Below are 26,348 nucleotides of genomic sequence, written 5' to 3'. Positions count from 1 at the left end.
CTCCACTCTAAGACTCCTCCCACTGGGTTTTTTAAAGATGTTCGAGTCTGTCCTCCACAAACTCCCTGACCCCATGTCTTCCTCCACTGTCACCTTCCCATCTCCTATTCTCTCCCCCACTTCTTCCCTCTAATCAAACACCTGAGAAATGACTCTACTGCCACCTCCATCCTGACAAGGTCTCCGTCTCGTCACTCACCTGGGAGGGCTCTCGGGCTCGGTACCATTGACGCTGGAGGCCCGGCCACTTGCTGCTGTGGGAGGCTGGGCTGTGCAGTATAAAACAGTGAGCAGCCTGCCTGGCCTCTGCCTTCCAGATGCCATAGCACGTCCCCATCCTGAGTTGCGGAGGCTAAATGTGTGTCCAGACATGGCCAAATGTGCCATGGGTGGAGATGGGGAGAGCAAACTGCCCCGGGTTGAACACCATTGTCTTAGAGTGATGGCACCTGCTGAAGTGGCCGATGACTTCCCTGGCACTAAATCCAGCTGCCACTTCTAAGTCCTTCTCCTGCTTGGCTTCTCAGCAGACTCGGACACTGTGGGCCATTCCGGCCACCCATCTCTCGGCCACTCTGTCCCCCTTGCAGGGCCGGGCCCCCCTTCTGAACCACTAACTGCTGAAGTTCCTCAGAGCTGAGTCCCAGGCCCCCTCCACCTCTCGCTCAGCCCGTACTCCCTGGCGATTGCCGCCCACACCCCTGGCCTCTCTGACCACCTCTGCACAGGTGACTTAAGAAGTGACATCTCCAAACCTCCTTTCCAAGCTCCAAACCCACATTTCTAACTGCCTCGTCCACATCACCACTAGGATACTGCATGCCGCCCCACCTCAGCGAGTCCAAACCAAGACCTGGATCTTTCCCTCAACCCTGCCCCCTTCCGCAGACTCCCATTCCCAGAGAAAGGCCCCATTCCTGACCTGCTGGGAGAGAAGCCCCGCCCCGGCTGTTCTGGACACTTGCCTCTCCCTTACTTAGGCCAGTTAGCCTATTTCCAAGTCAAATGTCTTTCATCTCTGAAATAGTTCACCAGCCACTTCACTTGCCTTCCTGTCTCTGCTCCCTCCCTGGCCAAAGCCTCTACCATGATCGACTTAGAGAATGGCCACAGCCCTCTAACTTGGGTGTGGACATCCATTCACCACCCCCCCCATTCATTTTCCATGCTGCGGTGAAATCACCCTTTCAAAATGTAAGTAAAATTTCCCATTGTTCTTAAAGAACAAAAATCCCAATTTGGACCATTGGGCTTTAAGTGGCCAAGCCTGCACTTGCTTCTCCGGGTCCTTGTGTTGGCTGTGCTCCAGGCACATGGATCTTCTCTCTGTTGCTCAGACACACTGTGCTCTCTCCTGCCACAGGGCCTTTGGGCGTGCTTTCCCTCCCATCTGGTTATCCCTCACCGGTCTTCCCCTGGTGGGTCTTCTCTCCCTTCAGTCATAGCTCCACCACCCGGAAGCCCTCCCCATGGTCTTCTTATCCCCGAGCCTGCCGTCCTCTTTTGTCCCACACCCCCCATCTCTGTTCACGTTGGACTCTGAAGAGTTGTCTCGGATAATTCCTCTTCATATCATTGAAAACTCCTCTTCTGCACCTCCACATCCCATCCATTAATAAATCCTGGGGATTCTCCCTCCTGAATCTCTCTCACATGTGCCCACCTCTAGCACCTACATTTAAACCACCCTCCTTCCTTACCCAGACCCCCACCCCAGCCGCCCCCTTAGAATCCCAATTCTGCAAGTCGCATGTCACTTGAAAGGCTTCAGTGGCATCCCTGGCCCACGGGAGGGACAATGCACGGACCCTGGCTTATGAGACCCAGCAGAATCTGGTCCCCGCCTTGCTCTCCTTGCCACTCAGCCTTTCTGGCTCGTCGCTGTCACCAGATGGGACTTCTCGGAATTCCTCCCTCTCAGCCATTCTGCCCGCACGGAGCATTTTTTCATCCCCCTCCACTCTCCCTCCACCACTGCTACTCACTCTTCAAGTCTCTGGCTGAAGGAACTCTTGCCCAAACTGCTCACATAGGCCAACAACAACAGTAATGGCTGATATTCACTGCAGACTTACTAAGGGCAAGCACTGACTCATTTAATCCTCACCATTAGCCACGATTATCCTGTTAAAGAACAAGCGCGCAGAGGTTAAACGACTCGTCCAAGGGCACGTAAGATAGTAAATAGCAGAGCTGGATGACATAATGAACTTGGGCTCCAGGCCGCAGACTCCCGGACACTATGAACACAGCCACGCTCCATTGTTCCCAGTGTCCTGTGTCCCCCTTCAGCAGTGTCACCGCACGTGCATGTGCTTGTTCGGTGCCTGCTCCATCCACCACGACTGTCCGCTCCCTGAGGCCCTGGACCCTGTCTGTCTTATCGGAGGCTTTCCCTCCAGCACCAGACTTTACTGCTTTGCAGCTGAATGTCATGCTTTGCATCCCCACAGCCTCCAGCTCCAAGTCACCAGCTCCAGAGGAGGGCCTGGGAAAAGGCTTCATAAATGCCACTGAGTGGCCCACCAGACACACACAGGGAGGACAATCAGGGAGGTCACCCCCCCACTGACTCTGCTGACATCAGCCAGAGGAGCCCTTCAGCATGGCCCTCAGCCACCAAGGGTTGCCACCACTTAGCTAAGGCAAGGGGGACAGCAGGATTCATCATCCACCTGCCCAGGAATGATGGCAGAAAAGTTCTGGAGCCAGGCTAGGCCAGCGGATGGCTCCCCCTGCTGGTTCCCTTCCATGTTCCTGGGCGCCCTCTCGCATGACACTGCCAGGGACACTCACCAGCCAGGAGAAGAAGCCGGCTGATTTGTCCTGGGTGGAGATCTGCCCCTCATAGGGGCCGAAGATGTGGCCTTTGGGGATGACCTCATTTATGCACCGCACGTCATCCTCCCCATTGGCGTCCTTGACCACCTCCATGCCCTGTGGGATGGTGAGGGCAGCCCGGTCTGGGATGCCCACGGGCACTGGCGTGTCGGGCACGAACACCGGGGGACCATGGTTCGGGCATTCGTCCACAAAGTACTCCTGGCAGGACTCGCAGACTGGAGAGATGGAAAGAGGAGAAACTCAGTTGTTGGGGGAGGCTGAGGGGCTGAAGGGAAGCCCACCCTGAGGACAGCATGGGACAGTGGAAAGCACCGCATGGCACTCCGGAGCCCCAGCCCTGGCTCCACCCCAGCCAGCTACAGGCCGCTGAGTCTTCAATAGCAATAACCCAGTACCCTCCCTGGGGGCTCAAGGACATGCCTGCCAACACTAAGGAAGCCAGTAGCTCCCTTTGTTTCAAGTCTGATAAAGTAGAAGAAAGAGCACTCTCTGGAGTCAGATGGGTGTGGATTTCAATTGCAACTGTGCATCTGCGGGCTGTGGGACCTGAGGCAGGCAGGGTTCTTAACCCTCAGCAAACCTCAGTCTCCTCACCTGGAAAATGGGACCACCTCAGTGGCTAATGGGGAGAATTGGCTAAAGCACAGACTTGTGTCTGGCACATAACAGGTGAGTGATGATCATGATCATTAGTATTACCCCTGCAAATTGCCTAAGCAAGACGAGGCCGGCCGTTGGGAACAAAGGGAGGAGTAGCCCAGCAAATAGCCCCAAGCTCCACTTACACCAGAAGTCCACTTGCTGGAAACTTTTGGGCATGATGAGGTCACGCTTCCCCTTCAGTTTCTTGTGCTCCACTTCCATGGCCGAGGGGTCTGGTCTCCTAGAGCTGGCCAGGACAGGGGCCATTGAAGGAAGCAAAGAAGCCATCAGAGAGGGAGAGGGTGGCAGGCAGAGAAGCCCAGGCCGCAGGAGCAGGGCCGGTGGGTTGGTGCAGTGGGTGGTGGGAAGGGAGGGGGCCTGAGGCCTGGGCCTTTTTGGGCCACTCCCTGGGTTTTTCCAAAGCCTGAGCTCACCTCTGGTCCCAAGAGCTGTGCGGAGAAGGATAAGGAAGGTGGGCAGGGAGTGGGAACTTTCTGCGGGGTCTCCCACCAGCCCGACCAACCCAGCCCAGTGACTCCCTGTCTCCCGCTCCTGTCCCCACACAGCGGCCTCACCAGGGCTGGCCATACTCCTGGTCTCGGAGAGGCGAGCAGACCTCTGTCTTCACCACGGTCACCATGTCCCCCACGGCAGCCTTGGTCTGTGCCAAGCGCTCCTTCATGTTCTCAGTCATTCTGTTCTGGGGTCGGGAAGGCGGGACCAGCACAGGAAAAGGATCAAAGAGACAGGGGAAGAGGGGTGAGTGTCAGAGAGGGCAATTGGGGGTCCGCGGAGTCTGGTTACCCTCCCTGCCATCCCCAGAGGAAGCGCTTGAGAACACAGACAACAAAAACAGCTGTGGCCTGGCCAAGAGGAAATGCCATTTCTATCCCGGGCTGGTCCTGGGGACGACTGGAGCCACCAGCCCCATGGGGTCAGGGGCCAGGGGCAGCTCAGGCCAGGAGCCAGCGCTGGACAGCACAGTCTAGACCTCAAAATCAAAGGGCAAAGGGTATAAGGAACCCACAGGAGCCTCCGCACAAAACTCTGCAGTGGGGAACAGAGGATGGATCGACTCAAGTCTAGCTGGGGCCAAGGGGCGCGGGCTAATGAAATGGGCCCTCAGTGCCTCGCATTGAAGCCCCTAGCCCAGGGGCTGCCAGGGAATGCAGCCAAGCCCGCTTGGCCAGCTCAGAGCAGGTACAGGCGGAGTCTGGGGGTCCTGGGGTGGGCTGGCCCTGACTCGAAGCCCCACCCCGCTCTATCTAGGGGAGTCTTCCCAGTCGCCGCTTACCGCCCTCCTCCACAACTGCGCCGGGCTTCAATCCCTCCCTCGGCACCCCAGGGTCCTCATGCCAAGCCCGGGACACTCTTCGGGCAAGGGCAGGGAAGCGCGCAGCTCGGGCTGGGACCGCGCTGGCCCCAGGACTGGGCGAGCAGCGTGTGTGACTCACTACCCGGGGCCCCGCTGGCCACACCCCTGCTCCTCGGCTAATCAGCCCCCTGCTCCCCACCGGGGCCCCAAAGCCAGCGGCGGCAGGGAGGGGTGTGGGGAAACATGACGGCCTGCCCCCTCCTCCGAGCCGGCGGGGACGAGGGGGGGCGCGGAAAGGGGCGGGGGCTGCCCGAACCGGGCCGAGCTACCCCGCTTTAGCCCAGGAGCGCGCTGGTCGTCCCGTCCGCGTGTCGGGCAGGGAAAGTGTGAGACGCCGCGATCAGGCCGAGGCGGCGCTCGGGTCGGACGCGGGGGCTACGCGGGCGGCCGGGGAGGGCGCAGGCTGGCTCTTTCCCTGTCACCAACCTTCCCGGTGGGGCGCTCCCTGCCCGGCCCGGCCGAGCCCGGCCCTGCCCAGCGCCCGCCCCCCGCCCGCCGGGCCCGGCATTCCTTGCGGGGGCATGTGGCTTCTTGCCGGCCCCGGGGGCACGCAGTTGGCTGGCGGCCGGGAGGGGGGCGCGCGGGGAGCGGGAGGAAGCGAGCTCCCGGGAGGAGCGGCGGGAGGGGCCCCCTGGGAGGAATTCCAGCCCCTCTCGCAGGCTCTGCCCCCACGCGGGCCTGGGGGCGCCGGACGGGCGTCTGGTGCGGGTGATAGAGCGGGGGAGGCTGGGCCCTGTGGCACCGCGGGTGGTGGTGCAGGTCTGTGAAATGCGCGAGCAGCTCTCGGCGCGCCCTCCTGGCCTCCGCAGCCGAAGCGCTCCCTCTGCAGAGCGGCCTGCTGCGCTACGTGAGCCGCCAATGCCACTCAACTCGCCGGCCGCGCACCGCACACCCGCCCGGCTTCCCCACCTGCGCGGCCTAGGGTGCGGGCCTGGCGCCTGCAGTTCGCCCGCTTCCCGCCACCCGCGCCACGCTGGGTGGTGCTCGGCCGATCTCATGGCCTGTGGATAGACCCCTGCCTCCCGTGAGTGGCAGGAACCTAGGGGCTGGAAGGTGTCAAGTGAGTTAGTTGCCCAGGGGACAAGCAGCCTATTCCTGGTGACGTCTGTACTGGAGCCTGGGGCCCTATCCGAGTAAATTGGAAACAGAACCCCCAAACTCAAGCGTGAGGTCTGAGGTCTGGTTTTCCTCCATGTCATACCCTCTGCCAGGTCCCCTGACAGAGGGATCGCCAGGATCACCCTGGGGTGCGTTCAGGCCTCAACACACTTGTCAAGCTGCCAGGTGGGGACAAGAACCAACGCATTTGAAAGGGATCGCTGAACACCCCTGCCCTGAGGAGCTCTCTCACTTGGGCGACAACATCCACACACAAACATTCTGAGGCAGTCGTGTGTCGTGGTCAGGAGCCTGGGCTCCAGAGCAGCAGCGCTGGTATTCAAATCCCACTGAGCTGTACGTGCCCCGCGGCAGGTGTGCTGGACTGAATACCCACACCTGCCCTCCCCAAATCATATGCTGACGCCCCAAACCCCACATGCCTGTATTTGGAGACACGGTCTGCTAGGACATGGTAAGAGTTAAATGATGTCCTAAGGCTGCGGCCCAGATCCAGCAGAGCTGCCGCCCTTGCAATACGAGGGGAGAGGAGGCACGAGCTTGCTCTCTCCACCCAGCGAAGAGCGTGGGAAGGCCACAGTCTGCGCGAGCCAGGAAGAGAGGCTTCACCAGGAACAGAGTTAGTCTGCACCTTGATCTTGAACTTCCCAGCCTCCAGAACTGGGAGAACTGTCTTGTTTAAGCCACCCAGTCTGCGACGTTTTGCTATGGCAGCTGAGCCAATTAAGATAGCAGGTTACCTAACCTCTGTGCTCCGACTTCTTCGCATGGAGAATGTGGCTAAGATCAGATTCTACCACAGACATGGCCGTGCTACACTGAGATGAGTTCGAAGGGAGCCAGGCTCCGTCTGAGCACTAATCCCTTGGAAGAAGGCTGATCCGGAAGGTGGACAGGAGGGACCTCATTGGGGGTGGGGAGGCTTCGAATTCTCTCCACGAACTGGATTTGTCATTGTCATTGTTGTTGTTTTAATCAGTCATTAGCACACTCTGGCACCATATTAGACACATTGCTTGGGACCATTTTACACCGGACTTCCCTGCAGTGGCCCTTCTGCCCTCTGCCAGCCTCACCTGTATGCCATGCCCCACCCCGCCATGAGGCCCGCGAACTTGCTGTGCCCCCCACCTGTACCCATATGGAAACTCCTACCCCAACCTTTAGCTTTCACTGTCCCCCCTCCACAATTCCCTCTCCAGCCCCAGTGCCCTTTCCTCATGGCACTTGTCACACTTGGAATGGTCATTCATTAGCCTGGTTGTTTGATTAATATCTGTTTCCCATAATAGATCATAAGCTCCCAAGGGCAAGGTGCGGGCCCTTTTGCTCACCTTTGATTGCCAGCACCTGTAACAATGCCCAATGGCAGGGCAGAACTAGCCCAGGCAAGCAAGGTGCCAGGGTGTAAAATGGAAGAGCACCCACTCTCGGAGTCATGCACTTGCAAGAATGGCACCCAGGGGTGAGTGTCTTCTCCAGTTTTGCACCCTGGGGGCCTTGCTTGCCTTACCCTGGCTTCAGCCTTGCCTGGCATGTAGCGCACTCCCAGTAAATGTTTTCCAAACGACCCATGTCATAATTCCCCTCCCCTCCTCTAATATATATGTCCTGCTGGCCCTGTTGAGAATCTTAGCTCTAAAAAAGACCTTAGAAGGAGAGACATGGCAGGGAGTACTGTTTTGAATCCTCTTAGGATGCTGTCTTAGTGATTTTTGCCAGGTAAGGGTGCTGGTCTTGAGAGGCAGTGAGGTGCAGTAGAGGGTGTGGTGGAATCAGACTCGTGAGGCCTGGAGCCTGAGTGTGACAGTGAGTTGTGCAGCACACCTGTGTGACCGTGGGCACATCACTTAAACCAGGAGGTCCCGACCCCTGCTCCACGGCCTGTTAGGGACCAGGCTGCCCAGCAGGCCAGTGAGAGAACCTTTGTCCCTCCCTCCCGCTGCTCCCCATCGCTGGTCTAACCGCCTGAGCTCCACCCCCACCCCATCCTTGGCTTCCACGAAACCTCTCCCTTGTGCCAAAAAGGCTGAGGACCACTGACTTACACTCTCTAGGCCTTAGTGTCTTCCTGGTAAAGGGGAAATGATCCTAATTGCCCACGTGGGGATCCAGGTTGTCCCCACGAGGAGTACCTGCGATAAAGGTGGGTTTGTAAGGAATAGTATCGTTAAACAGGCTGCCCAGCAGTAAGGGGGTGAGTGAGAGGAGGAGACGGGAGGGAGGGAGGGAAGAGATTAACGAAGAGGGAAGGGAAGCAGGAGAGGGGACAGGACAGTGGGGAGAAAACAGTACGTGGAAACGGGAGGAAGCCTGAGAGAGAGACGAAGACAGAGGGAGAAGGCACAGACATTTGTCTAAGTCTCAGATGGTTCCAGGAAAACCATCCGCTTCCGAGGAAAGCACTCGTCTGTATCTCGAAGTAGAGAGCGCCACAGGCCACGGCCTTTCACGTCTTATTTTTATTTACAGCCCACCTTCCTCACATTAGAGAACGGTGATGATTTATAACACAAACACATACTCAACAGGAGAGGTAGCTACCAGAGACCTCGTGGAGAAAGAGTAAAGCCAATTATACCAAGAACCTGTTTTGAGATGGTTAGTGATCTAGATTTCCAGTCAGTTCTGAGCCTCCTAGCAACTAAGGCAAAAAAGGAAACATGATGGGTTACAGAGGACTTGCTATTTGACACCTATTTATTGACTCTTTGCACAATTAAGTTCTCTCCGTTCTTGGAGGAGTCCAGTTAGTTGCCTGGAGAACCAAGATCAAGCCTTGCTTGCAAGACCGATGTGTATTACTACCCCTGTGTCTGTACGGAAGGCCGTGGGGGCAGGTATGGAGAAATGGGATGTGGCAGAATCAGTGAATTTGAACTTGTGTCTTTCACCGAGTCCATCCCAGTGGGCACTGTAAGGCCTGAGCAGGTGCAGCTCCCCAAACCATTTCTGCAGACTCCTGTGGCCCTGCTTGCCCGGTGAGGGCCCTGGGGGAGGCGTGGTGAGCAGGCCTCGTGGAGGACTCCGAGCTGCTGGCAGTGGTCCCTCTCAGCTGGCTCCTCCGAGTCTGCACATGCAGAGATTAGGCATGTTGCAAACCCAGCAATGAGATGCAAACCAAGAGGAGGGGGCAGAATGTGGCCCGGGAGGCTGCAGCTCTGTTTTCACCCTTGGCAGCACGCCAGGGTCCTGGAATGCCCAGCAGCCCGTGTGGCCAGAGGACTGGGAGACTGCGCCCACTTGGTTTCCCCAGAGGCTGGCAACACGAGAATCTGTAAGGTCTGTCCTGGTGCCACCGCAGCATCCTCTGCTGTCCCTTCTGACAACAAAGGAATAGAAGATTAGGGGGCCGGTCCAAGTCACACGCTGACCTGGGCTAGGTATAATGAGCCCCAAGTCTCAGTCCTGGCTGTGCCATAAACCTTTCAGGTGACCCAGAGCACGGTCTTGCCTCGCCCTGTGCCTCAGTTACCTTCCTGGAAAATACAAGGTCCGACATGGTTCTTTACAGTAAATCGTGGGGGTAGTGGGCGAGAGCATGGGGTCATCACAGGGAGTTGCTGAATGGAGAAAAAAACTCTACTTGAACTTATACATCGGATAGACTTGCAAATAGGTACATACTTTTGTGATGAACATAAGATACACTGATTAAAAAGTGTTACTGAATTCATAGAAGCTCTAGGTCACCATGTGTTTGTCAACCAACTGATGCCAGCATGGCCACTCACAGTCTCTGTAACCTCGAGGAAATTCATTACCACTCCTGCAGGTTTGTTGGGTCCCCATCTGTCCACTGGGACTGAGGCAAGGAACTATCTCACAGGGCTCGTTTATATGCATAATGCCTGGCATGTAATCAGATAACGTGGAGTTATAAATATTAGTTCTTATTATCACTCATTGTATCCATTTTTTAAAGTACCACGGACATCAGGTGGGCGCAGGAGTGAAAGTTTTTGACGTTAAAATACTGCTGTGAGGGGCTTCACAGCCCTTACCAGAAAGATTCTTTTAATAAATCTATACTTTGAAGATGTTTATCCCAATAGAAGAAAATGGGAAAGAACACAAAAAAGCAGTTAGCAAAATAAGAAAGACAAATAGCCAATATGATTTATGGAAAACTGCAAAACCTGAACACTCAAATATAAATGAAAATAAACAAATATCGTTTTATCTTCTATTAAGTTGGCAAAGATTAAAAATACACGTATTCAGAGTTGGCAAGTGGAGAGGAAGTGCCCTCCAGCCCATCTCGTGGGAATATAAACGTGTCTATCCTTTGTGAGGGGAATTTGGCATCACATATCAAAGGCCTTGAAATGAGCAAAACCTTAGCAGGAGGAATCCTCCTCCTGGAACTTATCCTAAGGACATAATTAAGTTGTGTGTAAATATTTACTTACAAAGCTGTCCTCTACAACACTATTTTTAGTAGCAAGAAACAAAAAACAATGTAAACCTCAAAAACAGGAGAGAAGTTTATAGGTAGCACAGAATGAAATACCAGACTGCAATTCACAATGCTTTGGAAGAATATTTATTGATGTGGAAACAAATACTCAACATATTATAAAATAAAAATGAATGTTATTGCCCTGGCTGGTGTGGCTCAGTGGATTGAGCACCAGCCTGCAAACTGAAAGGTCACTGGTTTGATTCCCGGTCAGGACACATGCCTGGGTTGTGGGCCAGGTCTCCAGTTGGGAGGGTGTGTGCTGTTTCTCTCCCTCTTTTCCTCCCTCCCTTCCCCTTTCTCTAAAAATAAATAAATAAAATCTTTTCTTTTTTACAAAAATAAATATTATTATTAAGTGAAAGAAGATAACTGGAAAAGGCCAGACACTATATGATTCCAGCTATATGACCTTCCGGAAAAGGTGAAACCATGGAGACCGTGAAATGATCAGTGGTTGCCAGGGGTGAGGGGTTGGGGAGGTTGGGTAGGAGGAACACGGTGGACTTTCAGGGCAGAGAAAACACTCCGTATGGTACTAAAATGGTGGGTGCCTATGATTATGCATTTGTGCAGACCCACAGAATGTGCAACACCAAGGCTGACCCTTAATGTAAACAATGGGCTTGGGCTGTTATGATGAGTCAGTAGAGGTTCATCAGCTGTACAGTGTCCCACTCTGGGGCGGGGTGTCCACGGCTGGGGAGCTGTGGGAGGTCGGAGGGTATTTGGGAATTCCTTATCTTCGTAATTTTGCTGTGAGCTTAAAACTGCTGTAAACAATAAAGTCAATTCTTTAAAAATGAAAAGCATGAAAGACGGATGCAAAATAATACCAGTTAAAGTGTATAGCACAGCCATACGGATGGCACGCAGAGGTCTGGGAGGATGCATTCTGGGTTAGCGGCCACTCGTGGTTAGCTGGTGGAGGGATGGTGTTAAAGAGAGTTTCTGATTTCTCTTCTTTCTTTCTTTTTCACTTCTGAAAAGGAATGCTGCTTAAAATTACTTTAAAGAAAGTCTTTACACGCATGTAGTTTAAAAAGTGCTAGAGAGCCCTGGCTGGTGTAGCTCAGCGGATTGAGCACGGGCCTGCGAACCATGCGATCGCGGTTCGATTCCCAGTCAGGGCACATGCCTGGGTTGCAGGTCAGTTCCCAGTGAGGGACACATGAGAGGCAACCACACACTGATGTTTCTCTCTCTCTCTTTCTCTTTTCCTTCCCCTCTCTCTGAAAAATAAATAAATAAAATATTTTTTAAAAAAAGTGCTAGAGAAGATACCCAAGGTTCTCCCATCATTATTCACTTGTCATTAGACACTGAGATCCAACCAATTGGTTAGGAGGAGAGAGGAACCCAAACTAGAGACTGAACACCAGGCATGTAAGTGGCACCAGGTGCGTATCTGATGAATGAATGACTCGACCAATCGATTGGTCAGGCAGGACCCTGTGACTTCTCCATCGAAGCACCTCTCTCTCATTTTCTTCACGATTCCCATTGTGAAAGACTTTCTCTACACACAGACCGCCTTGTGCAGCATCGTCCATTTCCCGTTTTCCCCAAACGCACGGGTCGTGCCAGTGCCAGGGCTAACACACTCGTTGGCTGCTACCATTCTGAGCAAAAGCAAAGAAATCTGACACACACATTCACCGGTCCTGCTAATTAATATTAACTAATAGGAAAGTGTACACTATTCGCTAAGCTGCTTTGTACTTTAAAAATAGGTCAGTGGGGAATACTGCGCAGAAATGAGAATGGGCCAACACGCATGTGCTGTAGCATGACTGAGTCACAGCGCTGGGAAAAGGAATGGGACCCCAAAGAGCACGTCCTCTGTAATTCCATTTATGTGAGGTTACGAAGTGGGCAGAACGGGGGTTCAGAAGGAGCAGTGTCTATGGTTATCCTTGGGGACAACTAGACGGGGGAGAAGGAGGGCCCTCAGGTGCTGGTCGAGCTCTGCTGATCTTGACAGAGCTGCTCCTCTGGGTGTGTTCGGTTTGTGAAAATACACTGAGCCCTGCTCTTACTGCATGTGCATTTTTCTACGTGTACTCATATGTTAATAAAAGTGAACACGCATGTCGGCAGGGGCCCGAAGGACAAAGTCCTCCCATGGGGGACTCTGACCCCGTGCAGCCCTCATTCCGAATCTGGGGCAACTGTGGCAGCTGGGGTCTCAGGCCTTTGTCTGCAGAGCAGTTCCCACTGAGCTCGGACCAGGGAACTGGCGCTGGGGGTGGGGGGTGGCTGGGCAATGGAGCACATTCCCCCAGTCCCAAGGTGGTTTTGGTCCCATTATTGATGGCTGGCTCCACCATCGGTGAGACTTTGATAAGAAGACGGTCGGGAGAAGCAGTGTAAAGAGGTTCGTGAGTCAAGTGGAAAAGGTAGTTAAGGGTGGTCCCCTTTTTATGTGCTCGCTTCTCACCAAGGACGCTGCTGGCGCTCAGCGGGAGTCCATGCGCCCTCTCCTCCCCACTGAGAGAACTGCGCATTGTTCGGGCACCACCCCTCCCAGCCCCAGAACCAACTGCGACTCAGGAGAGCTGAGCTTTGCCTCAGCTCCGGGGTGGGCTCAGATTAACCTACGCCAATTACGGTAACACCCTCCCCCTCCCCAATTATTAGATCACGGACCTGGCCTGTAACCAATCACCTTGTCATCTCCTGAGATGACTCCTGACCAACGGAGGCCCGTCAAAGGGCGGGAAGAACTTCTATGTCACGACTCAAACGAGAAAGTGCACAGACGCTGTTGCAAATGGCAGCGTGCCCTGCAGAAGACCTTGGCAGGAAACGGCTTCCGGAAGAAGCTAGGACAGTCGAGTAGAGGGACGGTGTTGTAACAAGAAACGTGTTTGGTCTTTGTCCCCGGTTCCTGGCACAGAGCTCCTGAAAACGCTGGAGTTTCCCAAGTGATAGGAGTATCTTTCGTCCTTCAGAAGGAGCCCCTTTCTGTCACACCTGAGTTTATGTCAATGGGGTGACTTAGAGTGGGGCCCCTGGGCCTCAGGGTGGGCTGGTCACCAGAAAGACCGAGCTGTCCCAGTTAGAACTTTCAGCCCCACCTACTGGTCTCCTAGGAGAGGAGGGGGCCTAGAGATTGAGCTCTACAAAAAAATAGTTTTTACTGAGTTATAATTGACGTAAAAACATTATGTTAGTTGCAGGTATACAACATCATGATGTGATATGTGTATATATTGCAAAATGACCGCCACCAAATTCTTAACAGCCGTCGCCACACACAGAAACAGAATTTTGTTTCTTGTGATGAGAACTTTTAAGATCCACTCTCCTAGCAACTACAGTGTTGTGAACTATAGTGTGACCGTTGTAACTCCAGATGCCACGCAGGGCTTGTTCATTTTATAACTGAATGTTTATACCTTTGGTTTCCCTTCACCCGCTTCGCCGACCCCCAGCCCCTTGCCCTGCCCTCAGCCTCTGGCAACCGACAATCTATTCTCTGTATTTATGAGTTTGTTTTGTTTTTGGTTTTTTTTACTTCCATGTATAAATGAGATCACACGGTACTTGTCTTTCTCTGCCTGATTTGTTTCACTTAGTATAAGCCCTGGAGGTGCATCCATATTGTTGCAAATGGCAGTATTTTTTTCATTTATGCATATGCATATATATGTTGTATATGCACACATGCTAAACAGTGTACATGTATACTACATGGTGTGTACATATACACTAGTGTGGATGCAGATACAGGTATAGATGTAGATTAGATGTAGATTGGATAGCAGTATCTTGCCACACTTTCTTCATCCATTCACCCATCAGCGGGCACGGGGGTCGTTTCCATGTCTTAGCTACTGTAAATAATGTTGCAGTGAACGTCGGCAAAAGATAACTCGAGATACCTTTTTGAGTTAGGTTTTGTTTTCTTTGGATAAATACCCAGAAATGAAACTCCTGGGTTACACCGTGGTTCTATTTTTAATTTTTTGAGCAACCTCCATACAAAGCAGTATCCTCACCAACACGTAACTTCTCGTCTTTCTGGTGACGGCCACTCTGAGAGCCGTGTGGCTTTGAGTTGCATTTCCATGGCGATGACGGTCAGTGCCTTTTCGCGCACCTGCTGGCCCTCTGGGTGCCTTCTGTGGGAAAATGTCTATTCACGTGCTCTGCCCGTTTTTAAATCAGTTTTTTGCCATTGAGTTGTGTGAGTTCTTTATATGCTTTTGGATACTGACCCCATATCAGACATATGATTTGCAAGCATTTTCTCCCATGATGCCTCCAAAATTCCAGAACGACGAGAGCTGAGAGCGTCCGGACTGGTGAACACCCCAGGGGCGGGGAAGGCCGCGCGGCCGGGGAGCGAGCGCAGGGGCTCGTGCCCGTACCCAGCTCGTGCCTCTCCCCCACCCGGCTCTATCCTTTATAATAAACAGAAATAGAAGTAAAGAGCTTTCCTGAGTCTGTGAGCCACTGTCAAGTAACAGACCTGAAGGAGGGGTTGCAGAAACCCCCGACTGACGCTGCTCAGGAAGCAGGGGTACCCGAGGAGCGAGGGCCGGGGTCTGCAGGGGGCATCTTGTGGGGCTGAGCCCTGGGCCTGCGGGCTCTGTGCCAGCTCCGGATCGTTCGTTTGAGAACTGAACTGAGTTGTTGGGCACCTAGTTGGTGTCGGTGTATCAGAGAATCGGTTCGTGTTGGAAAACATCTCAGAGATGGGACTTCGACGTGGTTGAGGTGCTGAATAAACTGGCCCTGGAACCTGCCCTGCCCAGGAATGTCCTGCTACACATCTCCATTACTCACCCCCCTCCCCCAGCACAGGGTTTCCATCGCATGCAGCCTCTGCCGTCCTCCCCACACCCTGTCCTCCTGCGGAGGTGCAGCCCTGCCTCCCGCTGGTCCACGACTGTGGCTGTGCCTCTGTGAAGTGTCCACCTCGATAGTGTTGGCCTCCAAAGGGGCAAATTGGGTGGTTGCACAGCATCTCATCCCTGGCCACCTGCTGCCCCTCAGCCTAAGACTCCACTGAAGCTATGACCGGCGTGCTCTCTCGAGCTCACATTGCTCAGGGGAGCGCAAACCGGTGCCTCTATCATGGGCAATGATTTAGCACTGGGAGACTTTTCAGAAGGCACATAACCTTCGATCCTGCGATTTCACTTCTAGAAACTTCTCTGAGACCCATGTGTTACAGTAATCATTGTAGCACTGTCTGGAATAGCAAGAGACTGGAAACAACCCAGGTGCCCCTCTGGGGGCTGGTTAAATACAGGACGGTGCAGCCACACGCAGCAGGCGCCTGCTTCAGGGAAGACGTCAATGCAGTGAACCCCACCCCCTCCTCCAGGGACGCCCCCCACACGGCTAAGCCTGAAGGGCCGCAGAGGCAGCCTGACTGTCTCCCTGCTTCCACTCTGCCCCTCTTGTCCATTTTCCAGCCCAGAGGGAGGGTGAACCTCTTACAACCCAAGTCAGACCAGAGGCCCCGGGCTCAAAACCCTCCACAGCACTCCGGTCACACACAGAGCCAAGAGCAAAGCCCTTCGGCAGCAGGCCAGGCAGGCAGTCAGCGCATCCCTTCGGGGACCTCATCCCCTCCCCTCCCCCTCCCCGCCCCTCACTCCCACCCCAGCCACAGGGACTGCCTCCCTTTTTGGGCGTTTTGCACTGGCTGTTCCCTCTGCTGGGAATGCCCTTCCCCCACATTGCTGCAGGGCTTGCTCCCTCACTCCCTGCGGACCTCCACTCAATGTCACGTTCTCTGGCTGCCTACATCCGACCAAGTGCAACTCCCTTAAATTTTCCACCTCTCCTTCCTGGCTCTATTTTCTCCAGAGCACTACTTGCCAACAAATTGATGTGGCACTCATTTATTTTATTTGCTGCCTGTCTCCCCATCTAGAATGTAAACTCCAGGAAGGAAGAGACGTTTATCTGCTTTGTTCATTCCTGCATCCTCTGCCGCGAGAACAGTGCCTGGTGCAAAGTAAGCACACCATACACGTTAGCTGAACGGACTGTGTAATCGGCGGTAGAAACAAAATTGAGGGAGAGCAGTGTGTGTAACCCGAGAGGCCGCAGAAAATGGTGGTTGAGAGCATGGATGCCAGTGCCAGGCTGCCTGGGTTCAACTCCCAAGTCCCCTGACAGCTGTGTGACGTCAGGGGAGTTCCCTAACCACTCTGTGCCTGAGGATATCAATAGCACCTACATGATAAGGATTAAATAAATGCATTACCAGTTACACTTGGGATGGTGGCAGACACAAAGGAGGCTATGTAAACATGTCATATGGAACAACCATGCCCCATGTTAATAAAACAAGGACGCGCTTTACATGTGCTCATGTATGTGCACGCTTTACATGCGTTCATGTATGTGCAGCATAGTGCCAGGCTGTGCCAGCTGCTGCTCCCAGACCGAGGGCTAAGGGGGAGAGGGACCGACTCCTCACTGAAATTTACACCAGGTGTATGCTTTTTGATTTTTAAAGAATAGATTAACAACACCTAGAAGTTAATCATTATTGAGGCTGGGTGAAAGGCATGTAGAAGGTGATTACAATCTCCTATCTGCCTTTTTGCATAATGAAATGTAAAAAATATATAGATTAGTATTAGGACAAATAAGTCCCAGGCCACATGTCCACCTCTGCCCAGCAGGCCAGTGAATGGAGCGTGAGAAGAGAAGGGAGGAGGAGGGAGGGGAGGCAGAGGGGCTCCTCCTGACCACCTGCTGTCCCCCTGGAAGGCGACCCTGAAGTCCAAACAAAGTCCCTGACTGGGCTCCAGGATTCCAAGCAGCCAAGTGGAGCACCGCCAAATAAGGCCAGGAGAAGGGGGCGCATGCCTGCGGAGGGCCAGGGTCAGGCTGCAAGCAGTGTAGAGTCTCTGAGCTGCGGATGCCAGGGGCTCAGGGCGGCCACACTTGCAGATGACAGAATGGGAGGGTGGGAATGTCCTGAGTGAAAGAGGCCTGGACATGGAGATTCATTTAAGGATAACAGAAGCCATCTGCACGGGTGCCCGGGGACCTAACGCAGCCTCTGGTTTCCTCAGCAACTTACCCCCCGGGCGCCAATGCAGAAGGTGGGGACTTAAGGCAGTCTGTCCCCAGGTCATGCCTATGGCTGTTCAGGGCCAGGGGCTGGGTACAGTGTGGTCTCACATCACCCTGCCTCCTACAGGCCAGAGCTGAAAGGATGCTCCCAGACCTCCCGTCCCAACCACCCTCCCTTTCTGGACAAGGAAATTGAGGCCCAGAGGGGAAGTGACTTGCTAAGACCTCCCAGAGGAAGGCAGTGAGAGAGGGGAACCCATCGCCATCCAGTCATTCCCCTCCCCCAGCCCTAGTAGGTTCTCTGCGTTCTCATACCTACATTCCTCCTGACCCTGGACCCTCAGAGCCGGAGCCTCTCTTCAGCGAGGTGAGACCTTGGCGAAACACCACGTGGTGTTTTGGCCACAAGAAAAGAGGTCTCTGCTGCCTGCACTGGGAGGCCGGAGCAGAAGGCCTGTAAAGGGAGGGGCTGCGGCCCCAGCGCTTCCCCAGTCTCCGCCCCCTCCACCCTGCCCTCACCATTCTCACTGACTGTTCATTGGCCCAATCCTGCCCAGAATTTCAGAAGTCACCTAAACCCTTGCTTCTGGTGGTGTGGTCCACAGAGCAGCAGTGCTGGGACTGCATGGAGCTTGCTAGGAATGCCATCTGGAGCTTTGCCCCAGACCCCCCAGAGGGAATCTGTCCTGGACACTGTCCTCTAAGAACCCAGCAGCCAGTGAGATGGAGGGTGTCAGGTTGGGACCTCATGGGCCTCCCAGTCTCTGCCCACTCTGGCTGCTCCCAAAAGAGATGCCCAGGTGATCCGCATGCACAGCAGAGTCTGAGAGGCACCGGTCTCAGCTGCAGATGCACGAAGCCACAGTGTGTGTGACCCCTAAGCACGCACGAGAACCTCTACCAGGGAACTCACTCTCAGGCAGCTAGGCCTCCACTGCATCTTTAGACAAGTAAGAGGCGCATGTGTGTGCACGTGCATTGCACGTGTGTGCATGTGCAATGCACGTGTGTGTGATGGGAGAGGCATCCGCCATGGCTTCTGAGCACCGCTTCTGAGTACGTCAAATGGTAAGGCCGCACCAGTTTCTGACCCAAGCCATTTCGGTCTTGAGTCACATGGGCAATCAAGTCGGTCATGGCAGTCACAGCACGAACACCATGCAACGGCTCTCTCCTTGGAGAAGGGGCCTGGCTTGTTGACTGCCCTCAGTTCCAGTGCAGTGTAACCCACTATCTGCACAGTCACGTCTGGGTCAATCACATCACCCGTGGCACTTGAGGGTGGGATGCTACCTGGTGACGATCCTGCTATCTGCTGTGCTGTGATAAACTGACTTGCTGACCTGTGGAACCTTGGCCACACTCAGCATCTGGAGCTCCTTCCTGTATGTGTGTGTACAGGGTGGGGGGTTGTCTGTGGGTTTGTGCATTTGCCAATAGAGGCCATCTATGAAGAATTAATTATCTTTCAGCCTGGCTGGTGCGGCTCAGTGGATTGACCACTGGCCTGCTAACCAAAGGTCACCAGTTCGATTTCCAGTCAGGACACATGCCTGGGTTGCGGGCCGGGTCCCCAGTTGGGGGTGGAGGCAACCGATTGATGTATCTCTCACACACCAATGTTTCTGTCCCCCTAAAAATAAATAAATAAAATCTCTTTAAAAAAAGAATTAATTGTCTTCCCATATCCTTGGGCAAAGCCTCGTGCACGAGGGCTCACACTAAGACCTTGACCCGAAGGGTCTCAAAGGACACCTGGCCTCCTTGAGCACCTACTCTGTGTCGGGCCTTGCGCCAGGCGTCCCACTCCCGCATCATCTCGCCCAACCCTCCGCAGCCCCGCAGCACGGGTTAGGTCCCTGCTTACATCTGGTGGGACTGAAGCTCCGCCTGCGGCACGGTCTCCAAAGAGTAAGGAGCAAATTATCTAGAGACAGGCAATAAAGAATAAATAGAGTGGGATGATTTGTGAGAACGATACCTGAGAGTGCAAGGTGGTGTGATCGCTAATTATCATAATGATTGTCTGTCAAGCTCGCTCAAACAAACAGGTGTTCCGGGGGCTCCTCGGGCTAAGCTGACAAGCTCGATGACAAGCCCCACTGAGGAGGCACTGTGGGACTGTGACACTCCACCAGGGAGGTGAGCCTGGCGAGGACAGAAGACCTTCATCCTGGTCCTCCAGGAAGGAGGTGGTGGGGGGGGCCCGGACGAGGCTGATGCTGGGCACCATCCAGGACGTCCACATTCACTCGTGCTGCCTCCCCACGCTGTGGAGCGTTGGGGACTGTCCTAGGTGCTGGGAACCCCGAGTGAACTAGGTCCCTGTCCTCATGAGACTTGAAGCCTGGGTAAAATGTCTGTAGCTTTTCCTCTTGGCATCCATTCCCCCTTCTGGCAGCAACACCCCTGGTGTCCTTGGGAAGAACCCTTTTCCAAGCATTCCACTCTGTGCCAGGAACATGACTGAGGACAAACTGACCAGCACTCTTATCTGAAGGTCATAGTGAAAGATACAGGGAAGGGTATAGGGCCCAGCCAATCATAAGCTGCCGGTGGGGACTTGGAGGAGTCTGCTGAAAAGGGGGGCTGCACAGACAGAGTGCAGGTATGGATCTGCTGGCAGCTCATCACTGTGCCGCCACATAGGACAACCTGCCTGAGAATGGAGCCAGCACAGAAGAACACAGAGTAAGATGGGCAGACCATGTCCCGATGACACGGTGAGCCCCTGGATCCAACTGTGCCTGAAGCTGTGGATGCTCCTGGACTTCTCACTTTGCTGAGGCCATAAATTCCACTTCTGCCTAATCCTGCTCGACTTGCATTTCTGTTTGACTGCAATCCCTAGCTTTCTTTCAACAACCTAGTGAGTACAGTTTACTTGTTTTTCAGATAGAAAATGGAGGCTCAGAGAGGTTAAGTGGCTTGACTAGGCTGCACAGGAGGTATCAGCAATCTAAGTCCGTGTCCTTTCTATCGCTTCACCGTGGGTTGGTGACAGCTACGGCTGGGGTAGGGTGGGGTCTTTCCTGGCAGGGAGTAAAAAGACTTCCTGGGAGAGATGGCCACTGAGGGATAATTAGAACGAGAACCTGCTTCGACCAGAGACAGGACTCTAGAGAGGCGGCAGAAAAGAGGATCCACAGGTTACAAACTGTGGGAAAGTACTTTTCCCCAATTTTATTGTTGCTTGAGCTGCCACCTTTAAACGAATAGAAGATTTCATGTAAAACTGTGGATGCTCAGCTTCTATGGAAAATCAGAAGCACTAGGAACGCCAGGCAGACAGTCCCACGTGACAATGGGCTTTCTGGAGCCTAGTGCTGGCGGCCCTGCTCAAAGGCCTTGAACCTCCTGTTCTCCAGCCAGCCTGTGCCATTCAGCTGTGCTCTCTGCCAGGGCCAGACAGCTGAGTCTGTGGCTGCATAGTGGCATCCGCAATGCTGTTCAGTCGCTATCCTCTGAGGACCTGGCGGCTGGTGTGATGGGGTGCTGGGCTGGGGCCTCACTGGCCTCCCAGCCTCTGTCTGCTCTGGCCACCCCAATCTCCAGTGCCCAGAACGGTTCCTGGTACCAGCAGGAGCTCAATAAATACAGAGTTGTCACTCAATATCCCTGAGCAATTAGTTCCAGGACCTCCATGGACCCTCACATGCTCAAGACCCTAGTGTAAAATGGCACAGTATTTGCACGTAACCTATGCATATCCTCCTTGTATTTTAACTCACCTCTAGATATAGGTAATACCTGATACAATGTAAGTGATATGTAAATAGTTGTTATCCTGAATTGTTTAGGGAATGATGACAAGGACAAAGTCTATACCTACAACCATCATAGCTCTAACTACACAGTACATGTCAGCAACAATGTAACACTTTTCTGAATATTTTCCATCCCAGAGGCTGACTCCCTGGATATAGAACTGGCAGGTATGGAGAGGGCTGACTGTCCTTGGTGAATGGGAGAAAATAAGAGGTCTGAGCTGGAAGCTACCAGGACTGCTTCCCTATGACCCCTGTACAACATTACCAGGGGCGTGGGACCACAGGGGGGGCAGACAGAGCAGCCCCGCACCCACCAGCAAGAGGCAGCCTGGTGCAGATGACAGACCTACGCTCTGGAGAGATTCGGCCCAGATGAGGGTGCACACTGGGGCTCTGCCACTTACTACTGTGTCACCTGGGGAAGCTGTTTCACCCTCTGAGTCTTCAGGGACCCCTCCATAAAATGGGGGTGATAGCAGTCAAACAGGGCTGCTGCGAGCAAAGTGGTCAACAGCCACTGGAGAACTGTTAGCTCCGCCTCTTCCACCGATTCCCTGGCCTCGAGGAAGGTGCTTCCTTCCCTGAGCCTCTGCTGACCCATCTGTGTGCAGAGGCGGGGAGTTCCAACTTTCTGTGAGGACCTGCCAGCTCCGGGTCTCTATGGAAATTCAGCATTCGTGCACACTTGCGGCAGCACCCCGCAAAGAAGCACCCCCGAGGGTCACAGGGATCTGTCTACTAAACCACTCCACCACGAAAATCAAAACAGACCCTGCTGCTCATCACAGTAAAACCATTTGATTCCAAATTCCTTTAGATTGAGCCAAGCTCCAGCCCCCTGGACCTGCTGTGGCTCATTTACCCCAAATCATGATAACCCGAAGGTGCAGGGACACAGCTGGAAGAAGCTGGCCCTGCAGGCCCTTTCTGGGGTCCCCGGGTGTTCTGGCCTTGCTTCCGAGAGCAAACAAGCGAGCGGGGCTCACCATGGGTATTTCACTGCGGCTGGGGCCCGGGCATCCAGCTGGTAGAACTGTTTCCATTTCTCTCACACACCCCCAGATGGGAAATGATTCATGAAAACCAAGAAGGTAAAATTAGCCCAAAGGCTGCCGAGTAATTTATGCAGCCAACAGCACCAGGAGGGAGGGGAGGCCCTTGCAACGAGCTCAGTGTGGCCTCCCAGCCTGGCCACCAGGAGCCTCTGTCCCCGGGGTCTTCTATTTCTGGACTCAGCCTCCAGGGCTGTTGGCAAGGCTTCCGGAGGTTTCTCTGACCCCCGCCCCACCACGCTCAACAGACCCATGCACGCTACTTAGGACCTGCTAAGTGTCAGCAGGTTGCTAGAGAGAAATGCAGGCATTTCATCTGCACCTCAACCGCGGGAAGAAAGTTTCACCCCCCAGCCCCCCAATTTTACAGGTGAGAAAAGTAGCTAGTGGAAGTTAAGTAGCAGAGTCTGAAATCAAACCCAGATCTCATGAGCTCCAAAAGCTGTGCTCCCCGGACCCACGCTAGGTGCAGTTGCCGAACCCGAGGTCTCGGGTGGGGCGAGGGGAGTGGCCCTGTCAGGGATTCCTCGGCCAGCCCCACCACACCCTGACGTGTGTTGCACAGTCTCCATCTATTCAGGACCAGAACCTGGTCCTTAGCTCCAAGCCCAGGGGCCCTACTGGCAAGGTGGAGGGTCCCCAGTATCCCAGTCTTTTTAAAATCGGGTGAGCTAATGCCAGTCTAGACCCTGAGGCCCAAACCATACCCCTTAAAGGGGGGACAAAAAAGCAGGTAGGTGTCGGTGAGCCTGACAGTCTCATGATGTAGGGCCCAGAGAGGGGAAGGGACTCCCTCAAGGACACACAGCAAACCTGTGGTGGAGTCGAAGGCTGGAATGGCATCTCTTAAGTCCCACTGTGGGAGCCTACTGCTAGAGCTTGTACAAAAATGGCAAATCTGAGCCGAGTCCCCACTTGTGGGGACAGCGGAAGTGGGAGGCACCATGGAGACATCAAGGGCCCCCCTTGGTTTTGCCCCAGGCACCTGCCCCCACTTTCGGAACCCACAGGGGATACACAGCAACCGAGAGGGCTCCTTTGAAGGCAGCAGGTGAGGCAGACTGGAATCACGCTCCACACCTGTGGGAACCTGGGCAAGTCACCTCACCTCCCAGAGCCTGGGTGACAGATGACTCAGAAGTTGACTGGTAAACATGCGCATGAACCACCCAGCAGGCTGTGAATATTTCACGGGAATGCAGGGGTCCTCAAGAATGTGGTCAGGGTGCTCACCCTCAGCCCTCTGGCCCCTGGCTTTGTGAACAGCAAGCCCAAGGCCAGCCACAGGGGACACGCCACAGCCACCCAGGTGGACAGAACTTGCCTCTGCCCCTGGCAGGTGTCTGCAGACCAGTGCAATGGCTCAGAGCAGCTCCCCAGAGCGAGCACAGCTGCTAGGGCCCAAGCCCTGAGCTCGGCACTTTCAAATATTACTGCGCTGGACGCTGCCCATCCACGCTGGTGAGAAAACTGACATCCAGAGAGGCGGGGTCCCTTGTCCAAAGCCTCACGTCCATCTGAACAGTTATTCACGTGACAGAGCCCTACTAAATACCTGCCGTGTGCCCAGCACTATGCCAGGAATGAGACAGGTGTGTCGTCGTCCCCGTGGCCCTCCCTGGCTGTGAGAGGCATTGAGTGGCTCACACACAGCCCCTGCGGCCACAGTGCCGGGACCCAAATCCCAGTCTCACACTCATATGACCTTGGGAAAGCCCGTTGCCACTCGGTGCCTCAGTTTCCCCAGCTGTAAATGGAAAATAATAATGGCATCTACCCCCTGAGCTTATTCTGAGGATCAAGTGAAATATCCGAGGTCAAGACTGGCACACAGCATGTGCTCAATAAATATAAAGTTATAATCGAGCCAGGACCCAAGCCCACATTCCTCTGATACCAATGACTGTGCTCTTAACTCCAAGCTAGGCAAGGTCAGTGTCTTTGGTGGCCACCAGCAGCATGACTGGTGAGGGTCCACGTCTGCACTGAGGAGGTGGTTTGCGTTTCCCTCTGCCAGCGCCAGAATGGCACCGAGGCCTTGAGCCTTGCTTTCTCCAGGAGTCTTAAAACTGGCCCGACAGTGGCTGCTCTCCTACCTCTCTGGGAGGAGTATTCAGAGTCCCCGGGGTTGCTGCAGCCCCACCCACACCTCAGGACGGGCTCAGAGGGCGAGCATTCTCCCTAGAAGGGCGAACGGCCTCAGCTGAAGCAGCCACATTCGGTCCCATGCCACCTCTGGCTGCGGAGAAGTTGTGTGGCTGATGCTGGGGAAGGGCCGGGCCCCAGGCCGGCCACGGCACTTCTCGCCTCTCAGGAAATAATCCCCGCCTCTGCGCTCACTGACCACACGCGCCATGCCCAGAAGGCAGGAGGTCAAGCGGGCTGCCTGGCTGGGCATCTTCTGCCAAGACTATCACATGGAGTGGCCTTACGAAGAAGAATTGCACAAGAGGCCAGATGGCCTGGGTATATTACTAACTCTGTCAGTGGCTGCGTGGTTTGGGGAAAGTCACTTAACCTCTCTGGGCCTCTCAGTTTCCACATCTGTGGAATGGCCTTGGCCAAGCTGCCTGTTTCAAAGGTAGCTGGGAGAAACTGGTTAGACAGTGGCATAAAGGTGGTTTAAACCCAACAGAGGGGGAGTGGGGTCATGAGGAAAAGAGCAACAGGGCCATCCTTTCTGGTACTAAATATACAATCCCCTGCAGTGATTTGTCCCAGGCAAACCCCTGCCTGGACCAGCCAGTGTGGCCCAGAGAGGCCCCAGGACTCCCAGAGGAGAGGCTGGCCCCAGGCTGCTTTCTTCTCCTGCCCACCACGCAGGCCAAGGGAGATCAAATCCCCGGCCACAACAGGCCCCATTGAGAGCTGGTAAATGTGCCTGAGGTGTGGGGTTATGTTACCAGGCTCCTGGCCACCTCCGCCAAGTGAAGGGTCGGGCTGACCTCCTTCACTCCCGGTAGGCCCCGGTCCAGAATCTGCAGGGCCGGCCTGGGCAGGAACGTGATGCCCGCTGCAACTCCCAGGCAGCAGCCTCCTCCGGGAGAGCAGCGGCCAGTGGGATGAAGCTGTGGCAAAGGCTGGAGCCACCCTGGGCTGCCCACCAGGAGCTCGGGCCCTCTGCCCACAGAGCTGGGTCTGGAGCTCATACAGGACGATAATCACTGGGATTTCACTACCGGCCTGGCATGGTGTTTTGAGTTTTACTTGTTAGCTTACTTGGTCCTCACAGCAACTCAAGACAATAGCATCAGTGACACAGATGCTATTGTCATCTCTAGCTGATAGATGATGACCCTGAAGCACAGAAAGGCTAAGTAGCATCCCAGAAAGACCAAGATGTGAACCAAGGCATTCTGACGCCAGAGTCCACATACCACAACAGCCGCCCAAGAGCGGGGCGTTGCTCAACCACCCCTTCTCAGTAAGGGCGGGACAGCCCGAGTGTGAAGAAGAAAGGCTCCATGGGACGGGGGGGGGGGGGGGGGGGGGCAGGGGGGCGGGAAGCTGACGTTCTCTCCGGCTCTAAAGAGGAGACCCAGGAACAGAGGGGGGCCCACAGTGAGACAACGGGTTCTGCGCACGGTCTCAGTGGACAGATTGTAAACAATGTTCATTAATTTTTTTAAATGCAATAGGCTCTCAGAGCCCAGCAAGTGCTCCTCTAGATGTGCCCAGGGAGCCACACGAGAATAAACTCAGGGTTGACCTACATGCCCAGCAGCAGGAGGATGGCTACATAAATAACACATACCTAAATACCGATGATCCTCTCCAAAACCACCGTGTATCAGTGAAAAGGAGAGCGCGAGAGAGAAATGGTGGCTCTCTGTGTAAAACTGTCACTAGATTTCCTAGGTCCAAAGCTACGTGAGTGAAGCAATTTGCAGAGTGAGTTCCTGTACGACGTGAAACTGAGGGCACACACGCCGTAATGGCGCACGTTCCTATAGGGTGGCAACATGTAGAAAATGATCTAGAAGGATAATAACAAAGTAATAACTGTGGTGACTAACCGTGCAGAAGAAGCTGAA

The 26,348-nt window shown here is 54.3% G+C and overlaps 1 protein-coding gene across 8 annotated transcripts in view; it reads right to left on the bottom strand.

The window, feature by feature from the left end:
- The window catches only part of PRDM11 (PR/SET domain 11), an 86,355-nt gene that overhangs the window by 47,166 nt on the left and 12,841 nt on the right, over positions 1 to 26,348 (bottom strand). For 6 of the 8 annotated variants that reach the window (XM_053673042.1, XM_037166102.2, XM_037166106.2 and 3 more), the window contains exons 2-4: positions 4,062 to 4,186; positions 3,630 to 3,733; positions 2,797 to 3,059 (exon numbers count right to left, since the gene is read on the bottom strand). In XM_053673042.1, the coding sequence (XP_053529017.1) occupies positions 2,797 to 3,059; positions 3,630 to 3,733; positions 4,062 to 4,180 (486 nt within the window). In that variant the 5' untranslated portion in view covers positions 4,181 to 4,186. Of the gene's footprint in view, positions 1 to 2,796; positions 3,060 to 3,629; positions 3,734 to 4,061; positions 4,187 to 4,780; positions 5,081 to 5,287; positions 5,336 to 26,348 lie in introns of those variants that run through there. The other 2 variants (XM_037166104.2, XM_037166103.2) reach the window with 2 other exon arrangements.

This window comes from Artibeus jamaicensis, unplaced genomic scaffold (assembly GCF_021234435.1).
Source record: "Artibeus jamaicensis isolate MK-2021 breed Jamaican fruit bat unplaced genomic scaffold, CSHL_Jam_final contig_797, whole genome shotgun sequence".
Taxonomy (NCBI): domain Eukaryota; kingdom Metazoa; phylum Chordata; class Mammalia; order Chiroptera; family Phyllostomidae; genus Artibeus; species Artibeus jamaicensis.
Note: the sequence above shows the minus strand (reverse complement) of the source record. Positions and strands in the feature narration are given on the sequence as shown.